Source organism: Zosterops lateralis (assembly GCF_965231275.1).
Source record: "Zosterops lateralis genome assembly, chromosome: 33".
Lineage (NCBI taxonomy): Eukaryota > Metazoa > Chordata > Aves > Passeriformes > Zosteropidae > Zosterops > Zosterops lateralis.
In genome coordinates this window covers 3,374,416-3,396,841 of record NC_139793.1, presented here as the reverse complement: position 1 = coordinate 3,396,841, position 22,426 = coordinate 3,374,416, and the positions used below count along the sequence as shown (strand labels likewise).

Here is a 22,426-nt window from a genome sequence, read left to right as displayed (position 1 = left end):
CCATCACCATGGCAACCGTCACCATGGGATATCATCACCATGGCAACACCGTCACCATGGCAACGGTCACCATGACAACACCATCACCATGGTGACACTGTTACCTTGGCAACACCATCACCATGGTGATGGTCACTGTGGCAACACCATCACCGTGGCAACACCATCACTATGGCAATCATCACCATGGCAACGGTCACCATGGTGACACCATCATGGTCACCACATCATGACTATAGCTACACCATCACCATGGCAACTGTCACCATGGCGACGCTGTCACCATGGCAACAAAAGCCAGGGGGATGCACCTGTGGGGGGGGGGGGAAGCACCGTTGCCATGGCAACCGTTGCTCAGGGATGCTCTGGGTACCCATGGAAACATCAGGAGGTCAGTGATGGGGGGTGAATCTGGGGGTCCTGAGGGGATTTTGGGGGATCCCGGGGGGGATTTGGGGGAGTTTTGGGGGATCCTGAGGTGATTGAGCAGATTTTGGGGGCGGGTTTTGGGGGGTCCTGGGAGGGTTTTGGGAGTTCCCAGGAGGGTCCCAGGAACTGAGCAGATTTCAGGGGGATTTTGGGGGGGGGGGGGGTTTGGGGAGAATTGAGCAGGTTTTGGGGCTGTTTTGGGGGGTCCCAGATGTTTGAGCAGATTTTGGGAGGGTTTTTGGGGTGATGGGGATGTTTATGGGGTGTTTTGGGGATCCTGGGGGTGGGTTTTGGGGGTCCCGGGTGTGTTTTGGGGATCCCAGGTGTGTTTTCGGGATCCCGGGTGTGTTTTGGGGGTGTTTCAGGGGTCCTGGGTGTGTTTTGGGGGTGTTTCAGGGGTCCTGGGTGTGTTTTGGGGGTGTTTCGGGGGTCCCGGTGTGTTTTGGGGGTGTTTCGGGGGTCCCAGGAGTGGTTTTGGGGTGTTTCGGGGGTCCTGGGTGTGTTTTGGGGGTGTTTCGGGGGTCTCGGGGTCCCAGAGGGTTGAGCAGATTTTGGGAGGGTTTTTGGGGCTCCCAGGAGTGTTCTTGGGGGTGTTTTGGGGGTGGTTTTGGGGTGTTTTTGTGGTTCCCAGGGGTGGTTTTGGGGTATCCTGGGGGTGTTTGGGGTTCCCAGGGGTGGTTTTTGGGGTTCCCAGGGGTGGTTTTGGGGTGTTTTGGGGTTCCCCGGGGGAGTTTTTGGGATGTTTTGGGAGTCCATGAGGTGGTTTTTGGAGTATTTCAGGGGTCCTGGGGGTGGTTTTTGGGGTGTTTTTGGGTTCCTGGGGTTGTTTCAGGGGTCCCGGGGGTGTTTTCAGTGTCCTGGGGGTGTTTTTTTAGGGTCCAGGCAGTTTTTTGATGTGTTTTGGGGTGTTTTTTGGGGTGTTTTGGGGGTCCCAGGTGTGTTTTTGGGGCGACTCACCCACGACGTAGACAAAGGCGTTGGCCAGCAGCCGCCCGTGGCTGTTGGTGGCCTCACACTGGGCCACCAGGGAGTCGTTGGGCTCCAGGTGGGACAGGACCAGCGCCCCGTCCCGGAGGGCCCGGCGCTCTGAGACTGGGAACTCTGAAATGGGGACATTGGGGACATCTGGGGACATTGGGGGACAGGACCAGCGCCCCGTCCCAGAGGGCCCGGCGGTCCGAGACTGGGAACTCTGAAATGGGGACATTTGGGGACATTGGGGGACACCAAAAACCATTTAGGGACATCAGAGAACACCAAAAACCTCCCCAGGGGACACCAAAATCCATTTTGGGGTCATTTGGGGACATTTGGGGACATTTGGGGACATTTGGGGACAGGCCCAGCGCCCCGTCCCGGAGGGCCCGGCGGTTTGAGACTGGAAACTCTGAAATGGGGACATTGGGGACACCAAAACCCATTTGGGGACATTTGGGGACATCAGGAACATCGGGGGACAGTTAAAAACTCACCCGGGGACACCAAACCACCCCCAAACCCCCTCCCCAGCCCCCCAAAACCCCCAAACTCCCCCAACTTTCCCCCAAATCCCCTCCCCAGCCCCCCAAACCCCTCCAACCCCCCCGTACCGTTCAGGGGGACCCCGTTGAGGCTCCAGGTGATTCGGGGTCGGGGTTTGCCCCCCACCTCACAGTCCAGTCGTGCCGTCTCCCCCGGCCCGAACACCCCACTCTGGGGCCGGCGCTCCCAGTACGGGGCAGCTGGGGAGACTGGGGGTCAGGGGCCATCCCAGTATGGCCCAGTGCCCTCCCAGTGCTCCCAGTGCTCCCAGTATAACCCAGTGCCTTCCCAGTATAACCCAGTATAGCCCAGTGCCCATCCCAGTATAACCCAGTGCCCATCCCAGTGCTCCCAGTATAACCCAGTGCCCATCCCAGTGCTCCCAGTATAACCCAGTGCTCATCCCAGTATAACCCAGTATAGCCCAGTGCCCATCCCAGTATAACCCAGTGCCTTCCCAGTATAACCCAGTATAGCCCAGTGCCCATCCCAGTATAACCCAGTGCCCATCCCAGTGCTCCCAGTATAACCCAGTGCTCATCCCAGTCCCTCCCAATGCCTCCAATCCTCCTCCCACACCCATCCCAGTGCTCCCAGTATAACCCAGTATCCCCAGTGCCCCCAGTACCCTCGACGGTGACGCTGTGGGTGGCTCTGGCTGTTCCCAGCCCGTTCTGGGCCGTGCCCTGGGACTGCCCAGTGCCCCCAGTGCCCTCCCAGTATATCCCAGTATATCCCAGTATCCCCAGTGCCCCCAGTACCCTCGACGGTGACGCTGTGTGTGGCTCTGGCCGTGCCCAGCCCGTTCTGGGCCGTGCCCTGGGACTGCCCATTGTCCCCAGTGCCCTCCCAGTATAATCCAGTGCCCATCCCAGTATATCCCAGTGCCCATCCCAGTATATCCCAGTATAACCCAGTATAACCAGTATCCCCAGTGCCCCCAGTACCCTCGACGGTGACGCTGTGTGTGGCTCTGGCCGTGCCCAGCCCGTTCTGGGCCGTGCCCTGGGGCTGCCCAGTGCCCCCAGTGCCCTCCCAGTATATCCCAGTCTCTCCCAGTGCCCCCAGTCCCCCCCACGGTGACGCTGTGTGTGGCTCTGGCCGTGCCCAGCCCGTTCTGGGCCGTGCCCTGGGACTGCCCATTGTCCCCAGTGCCCTCCCAGTATAGCCCAGTGCCCATCCCAGTATATCCCAGTATATCCCAGTATATCCCAGTATATCCCAGTGCCCCCAGTGCCCTCCCAGTATAATCCAGTGCCCATCCCAGTATATCCCAGTGCCCATCCCAGTATATCCCAGTATATCCCAGTATATCCCAGTACCCTCGACGGTGACGCTGTGTGTGGCTCTGGCCGTGCCCAGCCCGTTCTGGGCCGTGCACTCGTACTCGCCGTCGTCGGCCTCGGACACGTTGCGCAGCCTCAGGGTTTTGTTGAAATTGTCCAGCACGGCCCGGCCCGGGGGCAGCGGAGCGTTCAGCCGGCGCCAGGACACCCAGGGCGTGGGGCTGGGACGGGGAAAAACCGGGATAGACCCGGGTTAGACCCGGGATAAATCTGGGATAATCCTGGGATAATCCCTGAGACCCCCAGGATAAGTCTGGGGTATCCCTGAGTCAGCCCCATGGACAGCCCCAGGTGTGTTCGGCCTCTGCCAGGACACCCAGGGATAAAAAAAAACCCGGGATAAACCCGGGATAAATATGGGATAAATCTGGGATAAATCCAGGATAAATCCTGGGATAATCCCTGAGATCCACAGGATATCCCTGGGACAGCCCCAGGTGTGTTCAGCCTCTGCCAGGACACCCAGGAGTGGGGCTGGGAGGGGGAAAAACCGGGATAAATAATAAATAATAAACCGGGATAGACCCAGGATAAATCCAGGATAAATCTGGGATAATCCTGGGATAGATCCGGGAAAATTCCCTGGGATAATCCCTGAGATCCTTGGGAATTCCCTGGGATAAACCTGGGACAGCCCCAGGTGTGTTCGGCCTCTGCCAGGACACCCAGGGATAAAAAAAACCCGGGATAAACCCGGGATAAATATGGGATAATCCTGGGATAAATCCAGGATAAATCCTGGGATAATCACAGAGATCCACAGGATATCCCTGGGACAGCCCCAGGTGTGTTCAGCCTCTGCCAGGACACCCAGGAGTGGGGCTGGGAGTGGGAAAAAACCGGGATAAACCCGGGATAAATCTGGGATTGGACTGGGATAGACCCGGGAAAATTCCCTGGGATAATCCCTGAGATCCTTGGGAATTCCCTGGGATAAAGCTGGGACAGCCCCAGGTGTGTTCAGCCTCTGCCAGTACACCCAGGAGTGGGGCTGGGAGGGGGAAAAGCCGGGATAAACCCGGGATAAATATGGGATAATCCTGGGATAAACCCGGGATAAATGTGGGATAATCCTGGGATAAACCCGGGATAAATGTGGGATAATCCTGGGATAATCCCTGAGACCCCCAGGATAAGTCTGGGGTATCCCTGAGTCAGCCCCAGGGACCCCCAGGTGTGTTCAGCCTCTGCCAGGACACCCAGGGAGTGGGAAAAAACTGGGATAAACCCGGGATAAATATGGGATTGGACTGGGATAAATCCAGGATAAATCTGGGATAATCCCTGAGACCCCCAGGATAAACCTGGGATAGCCCCAGGTGTGTTCAGCCTCTGCCAGGACACCCAGGAGTGAGAAAAACCCGGGATAAACCCGGGATAAATATGGGATTGGACCGGGATAGACCCGGGATAAATCTGGGATAGATCTGGGATAGTCCTGGGATAATCCCTGAGACCCCCTGGGATAAACCTGGGATATCCCTTGGGACTCCCCCGGGACCCCCCAAAGCCCCTCCAGGTCCTTTCTGGATCCCCCAAAGCCCCCTCAGATCCCCCCAAAGACTCCCCCAGACCCTTCTGGACCACTCAGGACCACCCCAACCCCCCCCAAACCCCCTTAAGACCCTTCTGGACCCCCCAACTCCCCCCAGGACCCCCCAAACCTCTCACTATCCCCCCAGGACCCCCCAAAACCCCCCCCTGAGCCCCCTCCCCACTCACAGCCCCTCGGCGATGCACTCCAGCACCAGGGTCTCCCCCCTGAGGGCCACGTGGGTGGGTTGGGGGTCCCTGGGGACCACCAGGCGGGGCCTCCTCGACTGCACCGAGTTACCTGGGGGGGCAAAAAGGGGCTTAGAGACCCCCCAGGGCCTCCCCAAATTCATCTGGAGCCCCCAAATTCATCAGGGCCCCCCCCCCAAATTCATCAGGACCCCCCAAATCCCTCCCAGGACCCCCCAAATTCATCAGGACCCCCCAAACCCCTCCCAGGACCCCCCAAATTCATCAGGACCCCCCAAATCCCTCCCAGGACCCCCCCAAATTCATCAGGAGCCCCCCAAATTCATCAGGGGGGTCTTTGTGGGGGTCCCAGAGCAGGATTTTGGGGTGGAATTTCCTGGGGAGGGAATTGGGGGGGTCTCTGGGGGGTCTTTGGGGGAGTCCCAGCCCATAATTTTGGGGTGAAATTTCCCAAAAAGGGAATTGAGGGACCCCCCCCAAGGGCTTCTCCTTAGGGGATCCCCTGGGGGATTTTGGGGACAGGTCTGGGGGTCCCTCAGGGGTATTTTGGGGTGGGTTTGGGGGTCTCCTGGTAGTTTTGGGGGCGGGTTTTGGGGGTCCCCCGGTGGATTTTGGGGATGGATTTGGGGGTGGGTTTTGGGGTGGGTTTTGGGGATCCCCAGGGGTATTTTAGGGCAGGTTTTGGGGTCCCCCAGCAGATTTTGGGGCGGGTTTTGGGGGTCCCCCGGTGGATTTTGGGGATGGATTTGGGGGTGGATTTTGGGGCGGGTTTTGGGGATCCCCAGGGGTATTTTGGGGCAGGTTTTGGGGATCCCCAGGGGTATTTTAGGGCAGGTTTTGGGATCCCCAGGGGTATTTTAGGGCAGGTTTTGGGGTCCCCAGGGGTATTTTAGGGCAGGTTTTGGGGATCCCCAGGGGTATTTTAGGGCGGGTTTTGGGGATCCCCAGGGGTATTTTAGGGCAGGTTTTGGGGATCCCCAGGGGTATTTTAGGGCAGGTTTTGGGGATCCCCAGGGGTATTTTAGGGCAGGTTTTGGGGATCCCCAGGGGTATTTTAGGGCGGGTTTTGGGGATCCCCAGGGGTATTTTAGGGCAGGTTTTGGGGATCCCCAGGGGTATTTTAGGGCGGGTTTTGGGGATCCCCAGGGTTATTTTAAGGCGGGTTTTGGGGTCCCCAGAGGATTTCAAGGTGTGTTTCGGGGTCCCCCGGCACTCACTGGGCGTCACCCGCAGGTCCAGCGGCTCCTTCTGGATGATGGTCCTGGGGCCCAGGTAATGGGCGTGGCAGATGTAATCGGGGTGACTGTCCCCGACCTGGGCATTGGCAAAGTACAGGAACCCGTCCTGCCCCATGCTCACCCGGGCGTCCTGGGCAATGTGCACGATTCCTGGGGAAAAAAATCCCAAAATTATCCTAAACCCATCCCAAAACCAGCCCCATGCTCACACGGGCGTCCTGGGCAATGTGCACGATTCCTGGGGAAAAAAACCCTAAAAATTATCCTAAACCCATCCCAAAACTGGCCCCATGCTCACACGGGCGTCCTGAGCAATGTGGACAATGCCTGGGGGAGAAAAACCCTAAAATTGATCCTAAAACTGACCCCAAAACTGATCCTAAACCGGCCCCATGCTCACCCGGGCATCCTGGGCGATGTGGACAACGCCTGGGGGAGAAAAATCCCAAATCTGACCCTAAAACTGACCCTAAAAGTAACTTGGGCATCCTGAGCGATGTGAACGATTCCTGGGGAAAAAAATCCCAAATCTGCCCCCAAATCTGATCCTAAAACTGATCCTAAACTGGCCCCGTGCTCACCCGGGCATCCTGGGCGATGTGGACAATGCCTGGGGGAAAAAATCCCAAAAATGACCCTAAACCGATCCCAAAACTGACCCCATGCTGACCCGGGCGTCCTGCGCGATGTGGACAACGCCTGGGGGAGAAAAAATCCCAAATCTGACCCTAAAACTGACCCCAAAAGTAACTTGGGCATCCTGGGCGATGTGAACGATTCCTGGGGGAAAAATCCCAAAAAATTATCCTAAAACTGACCCCAAAACTGACCCCAAAACTGACCTGGATGTCCTGAGTGATGTGAACGATGCCTGGGGAAAAAATCCTAAACCTGTCCCCAAACCTGACCCCAAACCCCAAACTGACCTCAAACCCCAAACTGACCCCAAACCCTGATCCCAAACCCCAAACCTGACCCCAAACCCCAAACTGACCTCAAACCCCAAACTGACCCCAAACCCTGATCCCAAACCCCAAACCTGACCCCAAACCCCAAACTGACCCCAAACCCCGAACCCTGACCGAGGTGTCGTGGGGTTTTTGGGGGGGAAATTTTGGGGTTCAGGGTAAAATTGGGGGCTCAGGGGATATTGTGGGGTTCAGGGGATATTTGGGGGCTCAGGGGATATTGTGGGGTTCAGGGGATATTTCGGGGTTCAGGGGATATTTGGGGCTCAGGGGATATTTCGGGGTTCAGGGGATATTTCGGGGGTCAGGGGGTATTGTGGGGTCACTCACGGCTGTTGAGCCAGTAGATCTTGGGGGGCACCGCGCTCCGGGGGGGGTCACAGGGCAGCACCACCGGGTCCCCCTCCTGCACCCGCACCGGGGACACCTTCTCCTTGGGCCACTGCGGCGTGTCTGGGGGGACAGGGGACATGGGGACCCCAAAATCCCACAGGGGACCCCAAAATCCCACAGGGGACCCCCAAAATCCCACAGGGGACCCCAAAATCCCATAGGGGACACCCAAAATCCCACAGGGGACCCCCAAAATCCCATAGAGCACCCCAAAATCCCATAGGGGACCCCAAAATCCCATAGGGGACACCTTCTCCTTGGGCCACTGCGGCGTGTCTGGGGGGACAGGGGACATGGGGGACCCCAAAATCCCATAGAGCACCCCAAAATCCCATAGGGGACCCCAAAAACCAAAGGGGAATCACAGAAACCAAAGTAGAGCCCAAAATCCCACAGAGGGAACCCCAAAACCCACAGGAGAACCATAAAAACCAAAGAGAGATCCCAAAAACCAACAGGGGAACCACAGAAACCAAAGGGAGACCCCAAAACCCACAGGGGAACCCAAAAAACCCACAGGGAACCCCAAAATCCCACAGAGGGACCCCAAAAAATAGCCAGGAAATCCCAAAAACCAAGGGGGGAACCCCAAAAACTGACAGGGGAACCACACAAATCAAAGGGGGACCCCAAAACCAATGGGGGACCCCAAAAACCCAAAGGGGAACCACAAAACCCAAAGGGGAATCACAGAAACCAAAGGGGGATCCCCAAAAATGGACAGGGAACCCCAAAAACCCAAAGGGGAACCACAAAACCCAAAGGGGAATCACAGAAACCAAAGGGGGATCCCGAAAACTAAAGAGGGACCCCAAAAATGGACAGGGAACCCCAAAAACCCAAAGGGGAAGCCCAAAACCCAACAGGGAACCCCAAAAACAACCAGGGATCCCCCAGGGCTGGGGGGGCTCTCGAGGCTCTCCCTGGACCCCCCAAACCATCCAGGGACCCCAAAACCCACCGGGGAACCCCAAAACCAGCCAGGGAACCCCATTTTGGGATGGCTTTGGGGTTTTTAGGGTATTTTTGGGGTCTCACTCTCAGCAATGACCCTGCTCTTGGGTGACAGCACTTTGGGATGATTTTTGGGGTGAATCAGGGGATTTTTGGGGGGATTTTTGGTCTCTCACTCTCAGCGATGACCCGGCTCTCGGGGGACAGCGCTTTGGGATAATTTTGGGATGATTTTTGGGATAATTTAGGGGATTCTTGGGGGGATTTTTGGCGTCTCACTCTCAGCGATGACCCGGCTCTCAGGGGACAGGGCTGTCCCAGGGGATTTTGGGATGATTTTTGGGGTGAATTAGGGTATTTTTGGGGTCTCACTCTCAGCGATGACCCTGCTCTCAGGGGACAGGGCTGTCCCAGGGGATTTTGGGATAATTTATGATATTTTTGGGGTCTCACTCTCAGCGATGACCCGGCTCTCGGGGGACAGGGCTGTCCCAGGGGATTTGGGGATAATTTTGGGATAATTTATGATATTTTTGGGGTCTCACTCTCATCAATGACCCGGCTCTCGGGTGACAGGGCTGTCCCAGGGGATTTTGGGATAATTTATGATATTTTTGGGGTCTCACTCTCAGCGATGACCCGGCTCTCGGGGGACAGGGCTGTCCCCAGCGCGTTGGTGGCCGAGCAGCGGAAGCGGCCCTGCAGGCGCCCGGCCAGGCTGGCGTTGATGACCAGGGTCCCCCCCCCGGGGGACAGGGACACCCCCGGGAGCTCCGCGGAGAAAGGGACGTCCTCGCGCGTCCAGCGGAACCTGCGGGACAGGGGACACTGAGACAGGGGACACTGAGACAGGGGACACTGAGACAGGGGACACTGAGAGAGGGGACAGGGGGACACTGAGAGAGGGGACAGGGGACACTGAGACAGGGGACACTGAGACAGGGGACAGGGGACACTGAGACAGGGGGACACTGAGAGAGGGGACAGGGGGACACTGGGGACAGGGGACAGGGGGACACTGAGAGAGGGGACAGGGGGACACACTGGGGACAGGGGGACACTGAGACAGGGGACAGGGGACACTGAGAGAGGGGACAGGGGGACACTGAGAGAGGGGACATGGGGACACACTGGGGACACAGAGAGGGGACATGGGGACACACTGGGGACATGGGGACAGGGGGACACTGAGACAGGGGACAGGGGACACACAGGGGACATGGGGACACTGAGGGGACACTGAGAGGGACACTGGGACAGGGGTGAGAGGGGACATTGAGGGGACATGGGGACACTGAGGGGACACTGAGAGGGACACTGGGACAGAGGACAGTGAGGGGACATTGAGGGGACATGGGGACAGGGCTGACAGAGGGGTCATGGAGACACTGAGAGGACATGGGGACAGTGAGGGGACACTGAGGGGACATGGGGACACAGAGAGGGGACACAGAGAGAGGGGACACGGGGACAGGGCGCAGAGTGGGGACACCGGGGGGACACAGAGGGATGCGGGGGGACATGGGGACAGCAGGGGGACAGTGATGAGTGTAGGGACAGTGGGGACACCGAGGGGACATGGGGACAGAGCTGAGTGTGGGGACATGGGGACACTGAGGACAGCAAGGACACTTGGGGACATGGGGGACACGGAGACACGAGGGGGATGGGGACAGCAGGGGACGGTGGGCGACACCAGGGGGGACATGGGGACAGTGGCTGAGTATGGGGACAGTGGGGACGGGGGGGACATTTGGGGACACTGGGGACGCCGGGGGACACATGAGGGGACATTTGGGGACATCAGGGGACACAGGAGGGGACATTCAGTGACCGGGGAGACACAGGGACAGGGGGGACACACGGGGACACTTGGGGACAATCACCGGGTGAGGGGACACTGGGAGACATTCACTGAACGGGGGGACACGGGGGACACAGGTGACACACAGGTGACACACAGGTGACACACAGGTGACACACAGGTGACATTAATGACACAAGAAGTGACACAGGTGACACCAGGAGGTGACATGGGTGACACAGAGGGTGACACAGGGAGGTGTCACAGGTGCCACTCGCTCCACCGGGGGGGTGACAGGAGGTGACACGGGGGCAACACAGATGGCACAGGGAGGTGACACAGGAGGTGACACAGGGAGGTGATACAGCCCCCCAGGTGACACAGGAGGTGACACAGGTGACACACACAGGTGACAGGTGACACAGGTGACACAGGAGGTGACACAGAGGTGACACAGGTGTCACACGGGTGACACTCACTGCACAGGGGGCAGAGGTGACACAGGTGACATTAATGACACAGGTGACACACACAGGTGACACAGGGGAGGTGACACAGGTGACACACACAGGTGACACAGGGGTGACACAGGGGTGACACAGGGATGACACAGGGGAGGTGACACAGGAGGTGACAGAGGTGACACAGGTGACACAGGTGACACTCACTGCACGGGGGGCTGACAGGGGATGACACAGGTGACACACACAGGTGACACAGGTGACACAGGGGAGGTGACAGGGCTGACGGGATGACACAGGTGACACACAGATGACACAGGTGACACAGGGGAGGTGACACAGGTGTCACTCACTGCACCGGGGGCGGACAGGGGCTGACAGGTGACATTAATGACACACACAGGTGACACGGGGAGGTGACACAGGTGACACTCACTGCACCGGGGGCTGACAGGGGCTGACAGGGGGTGACACAGGTGACATTAATGACACACACAGGTGACACGGGGAGGTGACACAGGTGACACTCACTGCACCGGGGGCTGACAGGGGCTGACAGGGGGTGACACAGGTGACATTAATGACACACACAGGTGACACGGGGAGGTGACACAGGTGACACTCACTGCACCGGGGGCTGACAGGGGGTGACACAGGTGACACAGGGGAGGTGACACGGGGAGGTGACACAGGTGTCACTCACTGCACCGGGGGCTGTCCCGTGGCCGCGCACTTGAGCACGACGTCGTCGCTGGGGAACACCACGAGCTGCTCCGGGGGCTGCTCCGTCAGCTCGGGGGGCTGCTGGACTGGGGGGGCACGGCCGGTGGGACACCCCCCGGGACCCTCCCCAAAACCCCCTGAGACCCCCTGAGACCCCCCTGAGACCCCCTGACACCCTGAGACCCCTCCTGACACCCCCGGGACACTCAGAGACTCTCAGAGACCCTCAGGACCCCCCCGATCCCCTCAGGACCCCCCCAAAACCCTCAGGACCCCCCTGAGACCCCCAGAGCCCCACTGAGACCCCCTGACACTCCCGGGATCCCCCCTGGGACCTCCTGGGACCCCCTGACACCCCTGAGACCCCCCCCTCAGGATCCCCAGAGCCCCCGGGAAACCCCCTGAGACCCCCAGAGCCCCCTGAGATCCCCCCTGACCCCCAGGAACACCCAGAGCCATCCAGACACTCCCAAGACCCCCTGAGACCCCCTGAGACCCCCAGGAGATCCCCAGTGCCCCCCTGACACCCCTGAGACCCCCAGAGACCCCCCTGACACCCCCTGGGACCTCCCCTGACACCCCTGAGACCCCCAGAGACCCCCTGGGACCTCCCCTGACACCCCTGAGACCCCCAGGACACCCCTGAGACCCCCTGGACACCCCTGAGACCCCTGAGAACCCCCTGACACCCCCAGGACCCTCCCCAAAACCCCCAGAGCCCCCCTGGGACCCCCTGAGACTCCTGAGACCCCCCCTGGGACCCCCAGAGCCCCCCAGGACTCTCTGAGACCCTCCCAGGACCCCCCAGACCCCCCCAGGACCCCCCCAGGACCCCCTCAAAACCCTCAAGACCCTCCCCAAACTCCCTCAGGACCACCCCAAAGCCCCAGGACCCCCTGAGACCCCCCCAAACCCCTCAGGACCCCCCTGGGACCCCCCAAGACCCTCCCCAGGACCCCCCAAAAACCCTCAGGACCCCTCCCAAAACCCTCAGGACACCCCAGATCCCCCTGGGACCCCCGCAAACGCCTCAGGACCTCCTGGAACCCCCCTGGGATTCCCCCAAGCCCCCCAGGACCCCCCAAAAACCCTCAGGACCCTCCCCAAAACCCTCAAGACACCCCCTGAGATCCCCTCAGGACCCCCCAGATCCCCCTGAGACCCCCTCAGGATCCCCCAGATCCCTGTGGGACCTTCCCAGGACCCCCCAGATCCCCTCAGGACCCCCCTAAAACCCTCAAGACCCTCCCCAAAACCCTCAGACCCCCCCTGGGACCCCCCCAGGATCCCCTTAAAACCCTCAGACACCCCCAGGACCCCCCCAGAACCCTCAAGACCCTCCCCAAAACCTTCAAGACAACCCCTGAGACCCCCTCAGGACCCCCAGATCCCTGTGGGACCCCCCCAAAAGCCCCCCAGGACCCCTCAGGACCCCCCCAGGCCCCCCAAACTCACGCTCGTGCAGCGAATCTGCACCGTCCATTTGAGGAGGGGGCACAAAGGGGAGGGGGAGAGACAGAGAGTGAGTGGGGAGGGGTCTCCCCTGAGACCCCCGAGCACGGCAGGGGGGGGTCTCCTCATGCAGGGGGGAATTTCGGGAGGGGTCTCTTCATGCCTGGGGGGGTTTCCTCATGCAGGGGAGGGGTCCACGATCAGAGAAGTGAATTTGGGGAGGGGTCTCCATGCTGGGGGGGTCTCTTCATGCCTGGAGGGGGTAATTGAGGAGGGGTCTTCATGCTGGAGGGGTCTCCATGCCTGGGGGGGGGAATTGAGGAGGGTCTTCATGCCTGGGGGGGGTCCACAGTCAAGGAGGTGAATTTGGGGAGGGGTCTTCATGCCTGGAGGGGGTCTATGATCAGAGAGGTGAATTTGGGGAGGGGTCTCCATAGCCAAGGGGCGGTCCACAATCAATGAGGCGAATTTGGGGAGGGGTCTCCATGCCGGGGGGGTAATTGAGGGGGGGTCTCCATGCCCAGGGGGGTAATTGAGGGGGGTCTCCATGCCAGGGGGGTAATTGAGGGGGGGTCTCCATGCCCAGGGGGGTAATTGAGGGGGGGTCTCCATGCCAGGGGGGTAATTGAGGGGGGTCTCCATAGCCAAGGGGGGGGGTCCACAATCAATAAGGTGAATTTGGGGAGGGGTCTACATGCCTGGGTAGATAATTGAGGGGGGTCTTCATGCCTGGAGGGGGTAATTGAGGGGGGGTCTCCATGCCGGGGGGATAATTTGGGGAGGGGTCTCCATGCCCAGGGGGGTAATTGAGGGGGGGTCTCCATGCCAGGGGGGTAATTGAGGGGGGGTCTCCATGCCAAGGGGGGTAATTGAGGGGGGTCTCCATGCCAGGGGGGTAATTGAGGGGGGGTCTCCATGCCAAGGGGGGTAATTGAGGGGGGTCTCCATGCCAGGGGGGTAATTGAGGGGGGTCTCCATGCCAAGGGGGGTAATTGAGGGGGGGTCTCCATGCCCAGGGGGGTAATTGAGGGGGGGTCTCCATGCCAAGGGGGGTAATTGAGGGGGGGTCTCCATGCCCAGGGGGGTAATTGAGGGGGGTCTCCATGCCAGGGGGGTAATTGAGGGGGGGTCTCCATGCCCAGGGGGGTAATTGAGGGGGGGTCTCCATAGCCAAGGGGGGGGTCCACAATCAATAAGGTGAATTTGGGGAGGGGTCTACATGCCTGGGTAGATAATTGAGGGGGGTCTTCATGCCTGGAGGGGGTAATTGAGGGGGGGTCTCCATGCCGGGGGGATAATTTGGGGAGGGGTCTCCATGCCCAGGGGGGTAATTGAGGGGGGGTCTCCATGCCAAGGGGGGTAATTGAGGGGGGTCTCCATGCCAGGGGGGTAATTGAGGGGGGGTCTCCATGCCAAGGGGGGTAATTGAGGGGGGGTCTCCATGCCAGGGGGGTAATTGAGGGGGGGTCTCCATGCTGGGGGGGGTCTACAATCAATAAGGCGAATTTGGGGAGGGGTCTCCATGCTGGGGGGGTAATTGAGGGGGGTCTCCATGCCAGGGGGGTAATTGAGGGGGGGTCTCCATGTCCAGAGGGGTAATTGAGGGGGGGTCTCCATAGCTAGGGGGGGTCTATGATCAGAGAGGCGAATTTGGGGAGGGGTCTCCATGCCGGGGGGGTAATTGAGGGGGGGTCTATGATCAGAGAGGTGAATTTGGGGAGGGGTCTCCATGCCGGGGGGGTAATTGAGGGGGGGTCTCCACCCCACACTCTATACGGGGGGGAGGGGCGGATCTCCATGCCGGAATCCCTCACTGGGGGAGGGGTCAGACCAACAACAACCCCCCCTCCCCAAACCCCCCCCCCCGAATCCCCCTCCCCAAACCCCCCCCGAAGCCCCCTCCCCAAATTGACTCACACTCGGGGGGGATGGCGATGGCCCCCCCGCGCCCCCCCAGCAGCAGCAGCAGCAGCGGGACCACCAGGCCCAGCCCCGCCATCAGAGCCCTAAAAACACACCAAATCCATTTTGGGGAGGGGGCTTTACCTCTTTAAAGCCCCCTCCTCAAAATTAAATCCCCTTTAAATCCCCTCCCCCCTCCTCTTATTGTGTGTGGGGTTTTTTGTTTTTTTTTTTTTTTTCTTTTTTTTTTTCCCCTCCCCCCCCCAATGGTTGTCATGGGAACCGGGGGATGGAATTGTCACCTTGGGGAGAGACCCCTCCCCAAATTAAAAATTAACCCCTTCCCCCATTGGGGAAAGACCCTTCCCCAGACCTTTCCCCGCCCCCCGCCCCAAATTCAGCACCAAGGACAGGGACGGGCCCGGAAAAGGGAAAAAACCGACACAAAATGAGGCCGGAAAAAAATAAAATTAATTCAAAATAGAGTCGAGGGTTCTTAAAGGGGTTTGTGAGTCGGTTAAAATGGGGAAAAAATGCCTAAAATCCCCCCCAAAAAAATCCCAAAATAAATTCAAATTCATCGCCAAAATTGCTCCCAAATTCTGCTTCAAAATTGGCCCCAAATCACCTCAAATTCTGCCCCAAAATCACCCCGAAAGAGCTGAAAATTCAACCAGTCTGAGGGTTATTAAAGGGGTTTGGGAGTCAGTTAAAATACAAAAAAAATTGCCAAAATTGTCCCCAAACCCCCCAAAATTGTCCCCAAATTTTGCTCCAAAATTGGTCCCAAATCACCTCAAATTCTGCCCCAAAATCACCCCAAAATCACCCCAAAATCCACCCAAAACAGCTGAAAATTCAACACAAAATTCATCCGAGGGTTCATTCTTAAAGGGGTTTGTGAGTCAGTTAAAACATTAAAAAAATTGCCAAATCGTCCCCAAACCCCCCAAAATCGTCCCCAAAATTGTTCTCAAATCCTTTCAAATTCCTCCCCAAAATCGTCCCCAAATCACCTCAAAATTTTGCCCCCAAATCACCCCAAAACAGCCGGAAATTCAACCAAAATTCATCCGAGGTCTTTCAAGGCCTTTGTAAATCACTCAAACCCCCCAAAAGCCCCTCAAATCTCCCCAAACCCACCCAAAACACCCCAAAATCCACCCAAAATCCCCCAAAAACCCCAAAATATCCCCCAAAATCCCCCAAATTCACCCCAAAACTCCCTCAAATCCTCTCTAAATCCCCCTTAAAGCCCCTCAAAACCCCAAAATATCCCCCAAATTCACCCCAAAACCCCCTCGAATCTTCTCTAAATCTCCTTAAAGCCTCTCAACCCCCCCAAAAAACCCCCAAAATCCCCAAAATCCCAAAAAATTCCTCTCAAAACCCACCCCAAAATCTCTCCTCCAAAATCCCCCCAAAAAAACCCTCAAATCCCCCCAAAATCCCCCGAAAAAACCTCAAAAGCCCCCAAAATATCCCCCAACTCCCTCAAATCCTCCTTAAAATCCCCCTAAAATCCCCCCAAATCCCCCCAAAAAAACTCAAAACCCCCCAAAATATCTCCCAAACTTCTCAAATCCTCCCTGAAACCCCCAAAATCCCCCCAAAAAACCTCAAAACCCCCAAAAATTCTTGCCCAAACCCCTTCAAATCCCACCCTAAAATCTTTCCAAACCTCCTCCAAAATCCCCCAAAAAACCCTCAAATCTTCCAAAAATCCCCCCAAAATCCCCCCAAAAACCCCTCAAAACTCCCCAAAATATCCCCCAAACCCTCAAAACCCCCCAAAATATCCTCAAATCCTCCCTAAATCCCCCCAAAATCCCCCAAAAAAACCTCAAATCCCCCCAAAATCCCCAAAATATCCTCCAAACTCCCTCAAGTCCTCCCTAAATCCCCCTAAAATCCCCCCAAAATCCCAAAAAATCCCCCCAAAAATCCCCCCAAGGCTTTGGGATCCCCCAAAAAATAATCCCGGAAGGATTTTTTGGGGTGAATTTTGGGATGAATTTTGGGATTAAATTGGGTTAATTTTGAGTGAATTTTGGGGTGAATTTGGGGTCAATTTTGGGGTGAATTTGGGGTGAATTTGGGGGGTGAATTTTGGGGTGAATTTTGGGGTGAATTTTGGGGTGAATTTGGATTAATTTTGAGTGAATTTTGGGGTGAAATTGGATTAATTTTGAGTGAATTTTGGGGTGAATTTTGGGGTGAATTTTTGATTTTTCCCCTCCCATTCCAACCCCAGGAATAATAATAATAATAAAAATAATAATAATAAATTAATAATAGTAATAATAATAATAATAACAATAATAATAATAAAAATAATCCCGGAAGGATTTTGGGACCCCCCGGAAGGATTTTTTGGGCTGAATTTTGGGAATTTTTTTTAGTTTTTTTTTTTTTCTCCATCTCGACCCCGCCCAGCCGGAAGCGGGGGCGGCCCCGGAGGGAACAAGGGGCTCCTTTATTGACCCCAAATTCCTCCAGAATTAACCCCTTCCCTTCCAAGACCCCTCCCCCAAAATAATCCTCAATGGGGTGGGGGAGGGGCCCCAAAACATGGGGTGGGGGAGGGGCGGGGGCACCTGTAGGGAAATAAAGGGGGGGAGGGGAAATATCAGAGTTGCCCCTCCCCCACCCCATTGGGATCCCCCTCCCCAACCTTGGGGGTCCCTGGGGGGGTGGGGGAGGGGCGGGGGTCGCGCAGGGGGTGATGGAGATTTTTTTTTCCCCTCCCCCACCCCCAGCCCAGGCCGGCCCCGCCCATCTGTTGGACGCCCTATAGAAACCCTATAGAAACCTATAGAGACCCTAAAGAAACCATAGAAATCCTAAAGGGGGTTGTTGGGGATCTTTAGGACCCCCCCCTAAATTTGGGACCCCTCCCCTAAATCTGGGACCCCCCCCCAGAGCCCCCAGACCCACCGAGGGATGTTTGGAGCTGCTTCTCCCTCTGGGAGTTCCTGGGGCTTGTGGAGATCCCAAAATGGCCCCAAAATCACCCCAAAAATGGCCTCAAATACCCCCAAAAATTGGCCCAAATACCCCCCAAATCCACCCCAAAATCGCCCCTAAAACTGCTCCAAAACAGCCTCAAAACTGCTCCAAAATCCTCTCAAAAACCGCCCCAAAACAGCCTCAAAATCGCCCTAAAACAACCTCAAAAAAGCCCTAAAAATCACCCCAAAAAACGGCCCCAAAACCACCCCTGAAACTGTTCCAAAGCCCCCCAAAATTGTCCTAAAACAGCTTCAAAACCTGCCCCAAAATCGGCCCTAAAACTGCTCCAAATCTGGCCAAAAAAAGCCCCAAAACAGCCTCAAAACAGCCCCAAGATCCTCTGAAAAACCGCCCAAAAACAGCCTCAAAATCGCCCCAAAACAATCTCAAAAAAGCCCTAAAATCACCCCAAAAACGGCCCCAAAACGGCCCAAAATCCCCTTTAAAAACCGCCCCAAGTCCCCCCAAAAACTGCCCCAAAATCGCCCCTTAAACTGCTCCAAAAGCTCCTCAAAAACCGCCCCAAATCCCCCCAAAACTCGCCCCTAAAGCTGCTCCAAAATCCCCCAAAACGCCCCAAAACAGCCCCAAATCCCCCCAAAACAGCCCCAAAATGGCCCCAAATCCCCTCCCAAAAATGGGGCCCGGACCCCTCCCCCCGGCTCCCCCCCCCAAAGACCCCCCGGGACCCCCCAAATTCACCCCTGACCCCCAAACTCCCTATAGAGTCCCTATAGAACCACCTGTGCCCTATGGAACCACCTGTGCCCTATAGAACCACCTGTGCCCCTGGTCTGACCCTATAGAGCCCCTATGGAACCACCTGTGCCCTATAGAACCACCTGTGCCCCTCAGCCAGGCCCTATAGGGCCCCTATAGAATCCCCTGCCCTATAGAACCACCCAATCCCCCTCATCTGACCCTATAGAACCCCTATGGAACCACCTGTACCCCTCAGCTGGGCCCTGTAGGGCCCCTATAGAACCACCTGTGCCCTATAGAGCCACCTGTATCCCCTGGTCTGGCCCTATGGAGCCCCTATAGGGCCTTCTGTGCCCTATAGAACCACCTCTGCCCCCCCCCACAGGTCCTATAGAACCACCTGTGCCCCCCAGCCTGACCCTATAGAACCTTCTGTGCCCTATAGAACCACCTGTGCCCCCCAGCCTGACCCTATAGAACCACCTGTGCCCCCCAGCCTGACCCTATAGAAACTTCTGTGCCCTATAGAACCACCTGTGCCCCCCAGCCTGACCCTATAGAACCTTCTGTGCCCTATAGAACCACCTGTGCCCCCCAGCCTGACCCTATAGAAACTTCTGTGCCCTATAGAACCACCTGTGCCCCCTGGTCTGACCCTATAGAACCACCTGTGCCACCCAGCCTGACCCTATGGAGCCCCTATGGAACCACCTGTGCCCTATAGAACCATCTGTGCCTCCTGCCTGACCCTATAGGGACCCTATAGATCCACCTGTGCCTGTGCCCAGCCCTATAGGGACCCTATAAATGCACTCTGGCCTCTACCCAGCCCTATATGGACCCTATAGACCCACCCTAACCTGTGCCCAGCCCCATAGAGACCCTATAGACCCACCCTCCGACCCTCAATAAACCCCCAGCCCCATAGGGACCTTATAGAGACCCTATAGACCCACCCTTACCTGTGTCCAGCCCCATAGAGACCCTATAGACCCACCTTGGCCTCTGCCCAGCCCTATATGGACCCTATAGGCCCACCCTTACCTGTGCCCAGCCCTATAGAGACCCTATAGAAACCCTATAGACACACCTTTGCCTGTGCCCAGCCCTATATGGACCCTATAGATCCACCTTTACCTGTGCCCAGCCCTATATGGACCCTATAGATCCACTTTTACCTGTGTCCAACCCGATATAAACACAGAGACCCCGCCCCAAAGCCCGGAATCCCCCCACCCCATCTTCATCCCCTAAACCCCCCCCAGATCCTATAAAATCCCCCCCAGTTCCCATAAAACCCCCCTTGGACCCCCCTAAACACCCCCCAGACCCCCCTAAAGCCCCCCCAGCCCTATAGAGACCCTACAGCTCCACCTAAACCCCCGCCCAGCCCCATAAACACCCCGGGAACGCCCCCAGACCCAAATTTATCGCCCTAAAACCCCCCAGACCCCAAAACAAACCCCCCAGACCCCCCAAAACCCCCCAAAATCCCCCCAGCCCCAAAACCCCCCCAGCTCTATAGAGACCCACCTAAACCCCCGCCCAGCCCCATAAACACCCCGGGAACGCCCCCAGACCCAAATTTAAGCCCCTAAACCCCCCCTAGATCCCCAAAACAAACCCCCAGACCCCCTAAAACCCCCTAAAATCGCCCCCAGACCCAACCCCGCCCCAACTCTATAGAGACCCTACAGCTCCACCTAAACCCCAGCCCAGCCCCATAAACACCCCCAGCCCCAAATTGAAGCCCCTAAAAAACCCCCAGACCCCTAAACGACCCCTCCAGACGCCCCAAAACGCCCCCAGAGCCCCTAAAACCCCCCAAAATCGCCCCCAGACCCAACCCCGCCCCAGCCCTATAGAGACCCTACAGCTCCATCTAAAGCCCCGCCCAGCCCCATAAACACCCCCAGCCCCAATTTTAAGCCCCTAAAAACACCCAGACCCCCAAACGACCCCTCCAGACCCCCCTAAACGCCCCCAGAGCCCCTAAAACCCCCCAAAATCCCCCCCAGCCCCACCCCTCCCAGTTCTATAGAGACCCTACAGACCTACAGACCCCAGCCCCAAATTTACCGCCCTAAACCCCCCCCAGACCCCAAAACAAACCCCATGGACCCCCTAAAACGCCCCCAGAGCCCCTAAAACCCCCCAACACCCCCCCAGCCCCACCCCTCCCAGCTCTATAGAGACCCTACAGACCCTGCAGACCCCAGCCCCAAATTTACCGCCCTAAACCCCCCCCAGACCCCAAAACAAACCCCCCCAGGACCCCCTAAACGCCCCCAGACCCCCTAAAACCCCCCCAGCTCTATAGAGACCCATCTAAACCCCCGCCCAGCCCCATAAACACCCCGGGAACGCCCCCAGCCCCAAATTGAAGCCCCTAAAACACCCCCAGACCCCCCCAAAAAACACCCCAGACCCCCTAAAACCCCCCAAAATCGCCCCCAGCCCCAACTCCGCCCCCAGCCCTATAGAGACCCACCTAAACCCCCGCCCAGCCCCATAAACACCCCGAGATCGCCCCCAGACCCAATTTTAAGCCCCTAACCCCCCCCTAGATCCCCAAAACAAATCCCCCAGACCCCCCAAAAACCCCCTAAAATCGCCCCCAGACCCAAAACCCTCCCATCTCTATAGAGACCCATCTAAACCCCCGCCCAGCCCCATAAACACCCCGGGAACGCCCCCAGACCCAAATTTATCGCCCTAAAACCCCCCCAGACCCCCCCAAAAAACATCCCAGACCCCCCAAAAACCCCCAAATCCCCCCCAGCCCCACCTTTCCCCCCTTCCCCACCCTTTCAAGCATCCCCCGAGACCCTCCCAAAGCCGCTCCTCATCCTCGGCGCTCCCCCCACCCCCCAAAAAAAATAAATCTCGGGATCCCCAAAATCTCAGGGGTCCCTTGAGATGCTGAGGACCCTCCTGGGACCCCCCAGAGACCCCCAAAAGCCTCCCCAGAGCCCCCCCAGGGCTGTACCTGCTCCTGCCGCTCCCAGCTCGGGGCTGCGGCTGCCGCGGGGTTGACATAATCCGCCCGGAGGCCACGCCCCCTTTGGGAGGCCACGCCCACCGGCCACGCCCAAAGAGGCCACGCCCACCTGACCACGCCCTGCAATGGACACGCCCACCCGGCCACGCCCTGGGTGGGGGGTGGGGGGGAAAGGGGGGACACCCCCCCCCCCAAAAGGAGGGGGTGGGGTTTGGGTTTTTGGGGGGTGGGGTCTGGAATTGGGGGGGGGGGAGACTCGAGGGGGGATTGGGGGTCTCGGTTTGGGGGGTGGGGTCTGGAATTGGGGCGGGGGAGACTCGAGGGGGGATTGGGGGTCTCGATTTGGGGGGTGGGGTCTGGAATTGGGGCGGGGGGAGACTCGAGGGGGGATTGGGGGTCTCGATTTGGGGGGTGGGGTCTGGAATTGGGGCGGGGGGAGACTCGAGGGGGGATTGGGGGTCTCGATTTGGGGGGTGGGGTCTGGAATTGGGGGGGTTTGGGGTCTTTATTTAGGGGTGAGACCCCCCCCCCCAGGATATTGGGGTCTCGATTGGGGGGTGAGACCCCCGAGGGGTGAAGTAGGGTCCCCAACTGGGGGGGAAAAGACCCCCAAGGCGGGATTTGGGGTCTTGATTTAGGGGGTGAGACCCCCCCAGGATATTGGGGTCTCGATTGGGGGCTGGGACCCCCATTTGGGGGTGAAAAGACCCCCGAGGGGGCGTTTGGGGACCCCAATTGTGGGGGAAAAGACCCCCGAGGGTGGGTTTGAGCCCCTCA

At 58.1% G+C, this 22,426-nt stretch overlaps 1 protein-coding gene across 1 annotated transcript in view; it reads right to left on the bottom strand.

Moving 5' to 3' along the window:
* The window catches only part of L1CAM (L1 cell adhesion molecule), a gene marked incomplete at both ends in the record, with an annotated part of 58,390 nt that extends 36,703 nt beyond the window's left edge, over positions 1 to 21,687 (bottom strand). Inside the window, 11 exons of the mRNA XM_083881438.1 lie at positions 1,387 to 1,530; positions 2,019 to 2,150; positions 3,273 to 3,457; positions 5,019 to 5,130; positions 6,257 to 6,427; positions 7,576 to 7,698; positions 9,219 to 9,403; positions 11,561 to 11,666; positions 13,036 to 13,050; positions 14,950 to 15,038; positions 21,611 to 21,687. Of these exons, the coding sequence (XP_083737564.1) occupies positions 1,387 to 1,530; positions 2,019 to 2,150; positions 3,273 to 3,457; positions 5,019 to 5,130; positions 6,257 to 6,427; positions 7,576 to 7,698; positions 9,219 to 9,403; positions 11,561 to 11,666; positions 13,036 to 13,050; positions 14,950 to 15,038; positions 21,611 to 21,687 (1,339 nt within the window). The remainder of the gene's footprint in view (positions 1 to 1,386; positions 1,531 to 2,018; positions 2,151 to 3,272; positions 3,458 to 5,018; positions 5,131 to 6,256; positions 6,428 to 7,575; positions 7,699 to 9,218; positions 9,404 to 11,560; positions 11,667 to 13,035; positions 13,051 to 14,949; positions 15,039 to 21,610) is intronic.
* Positions 21,688 to 22,426: the final 739 nt, after the last annotated feature.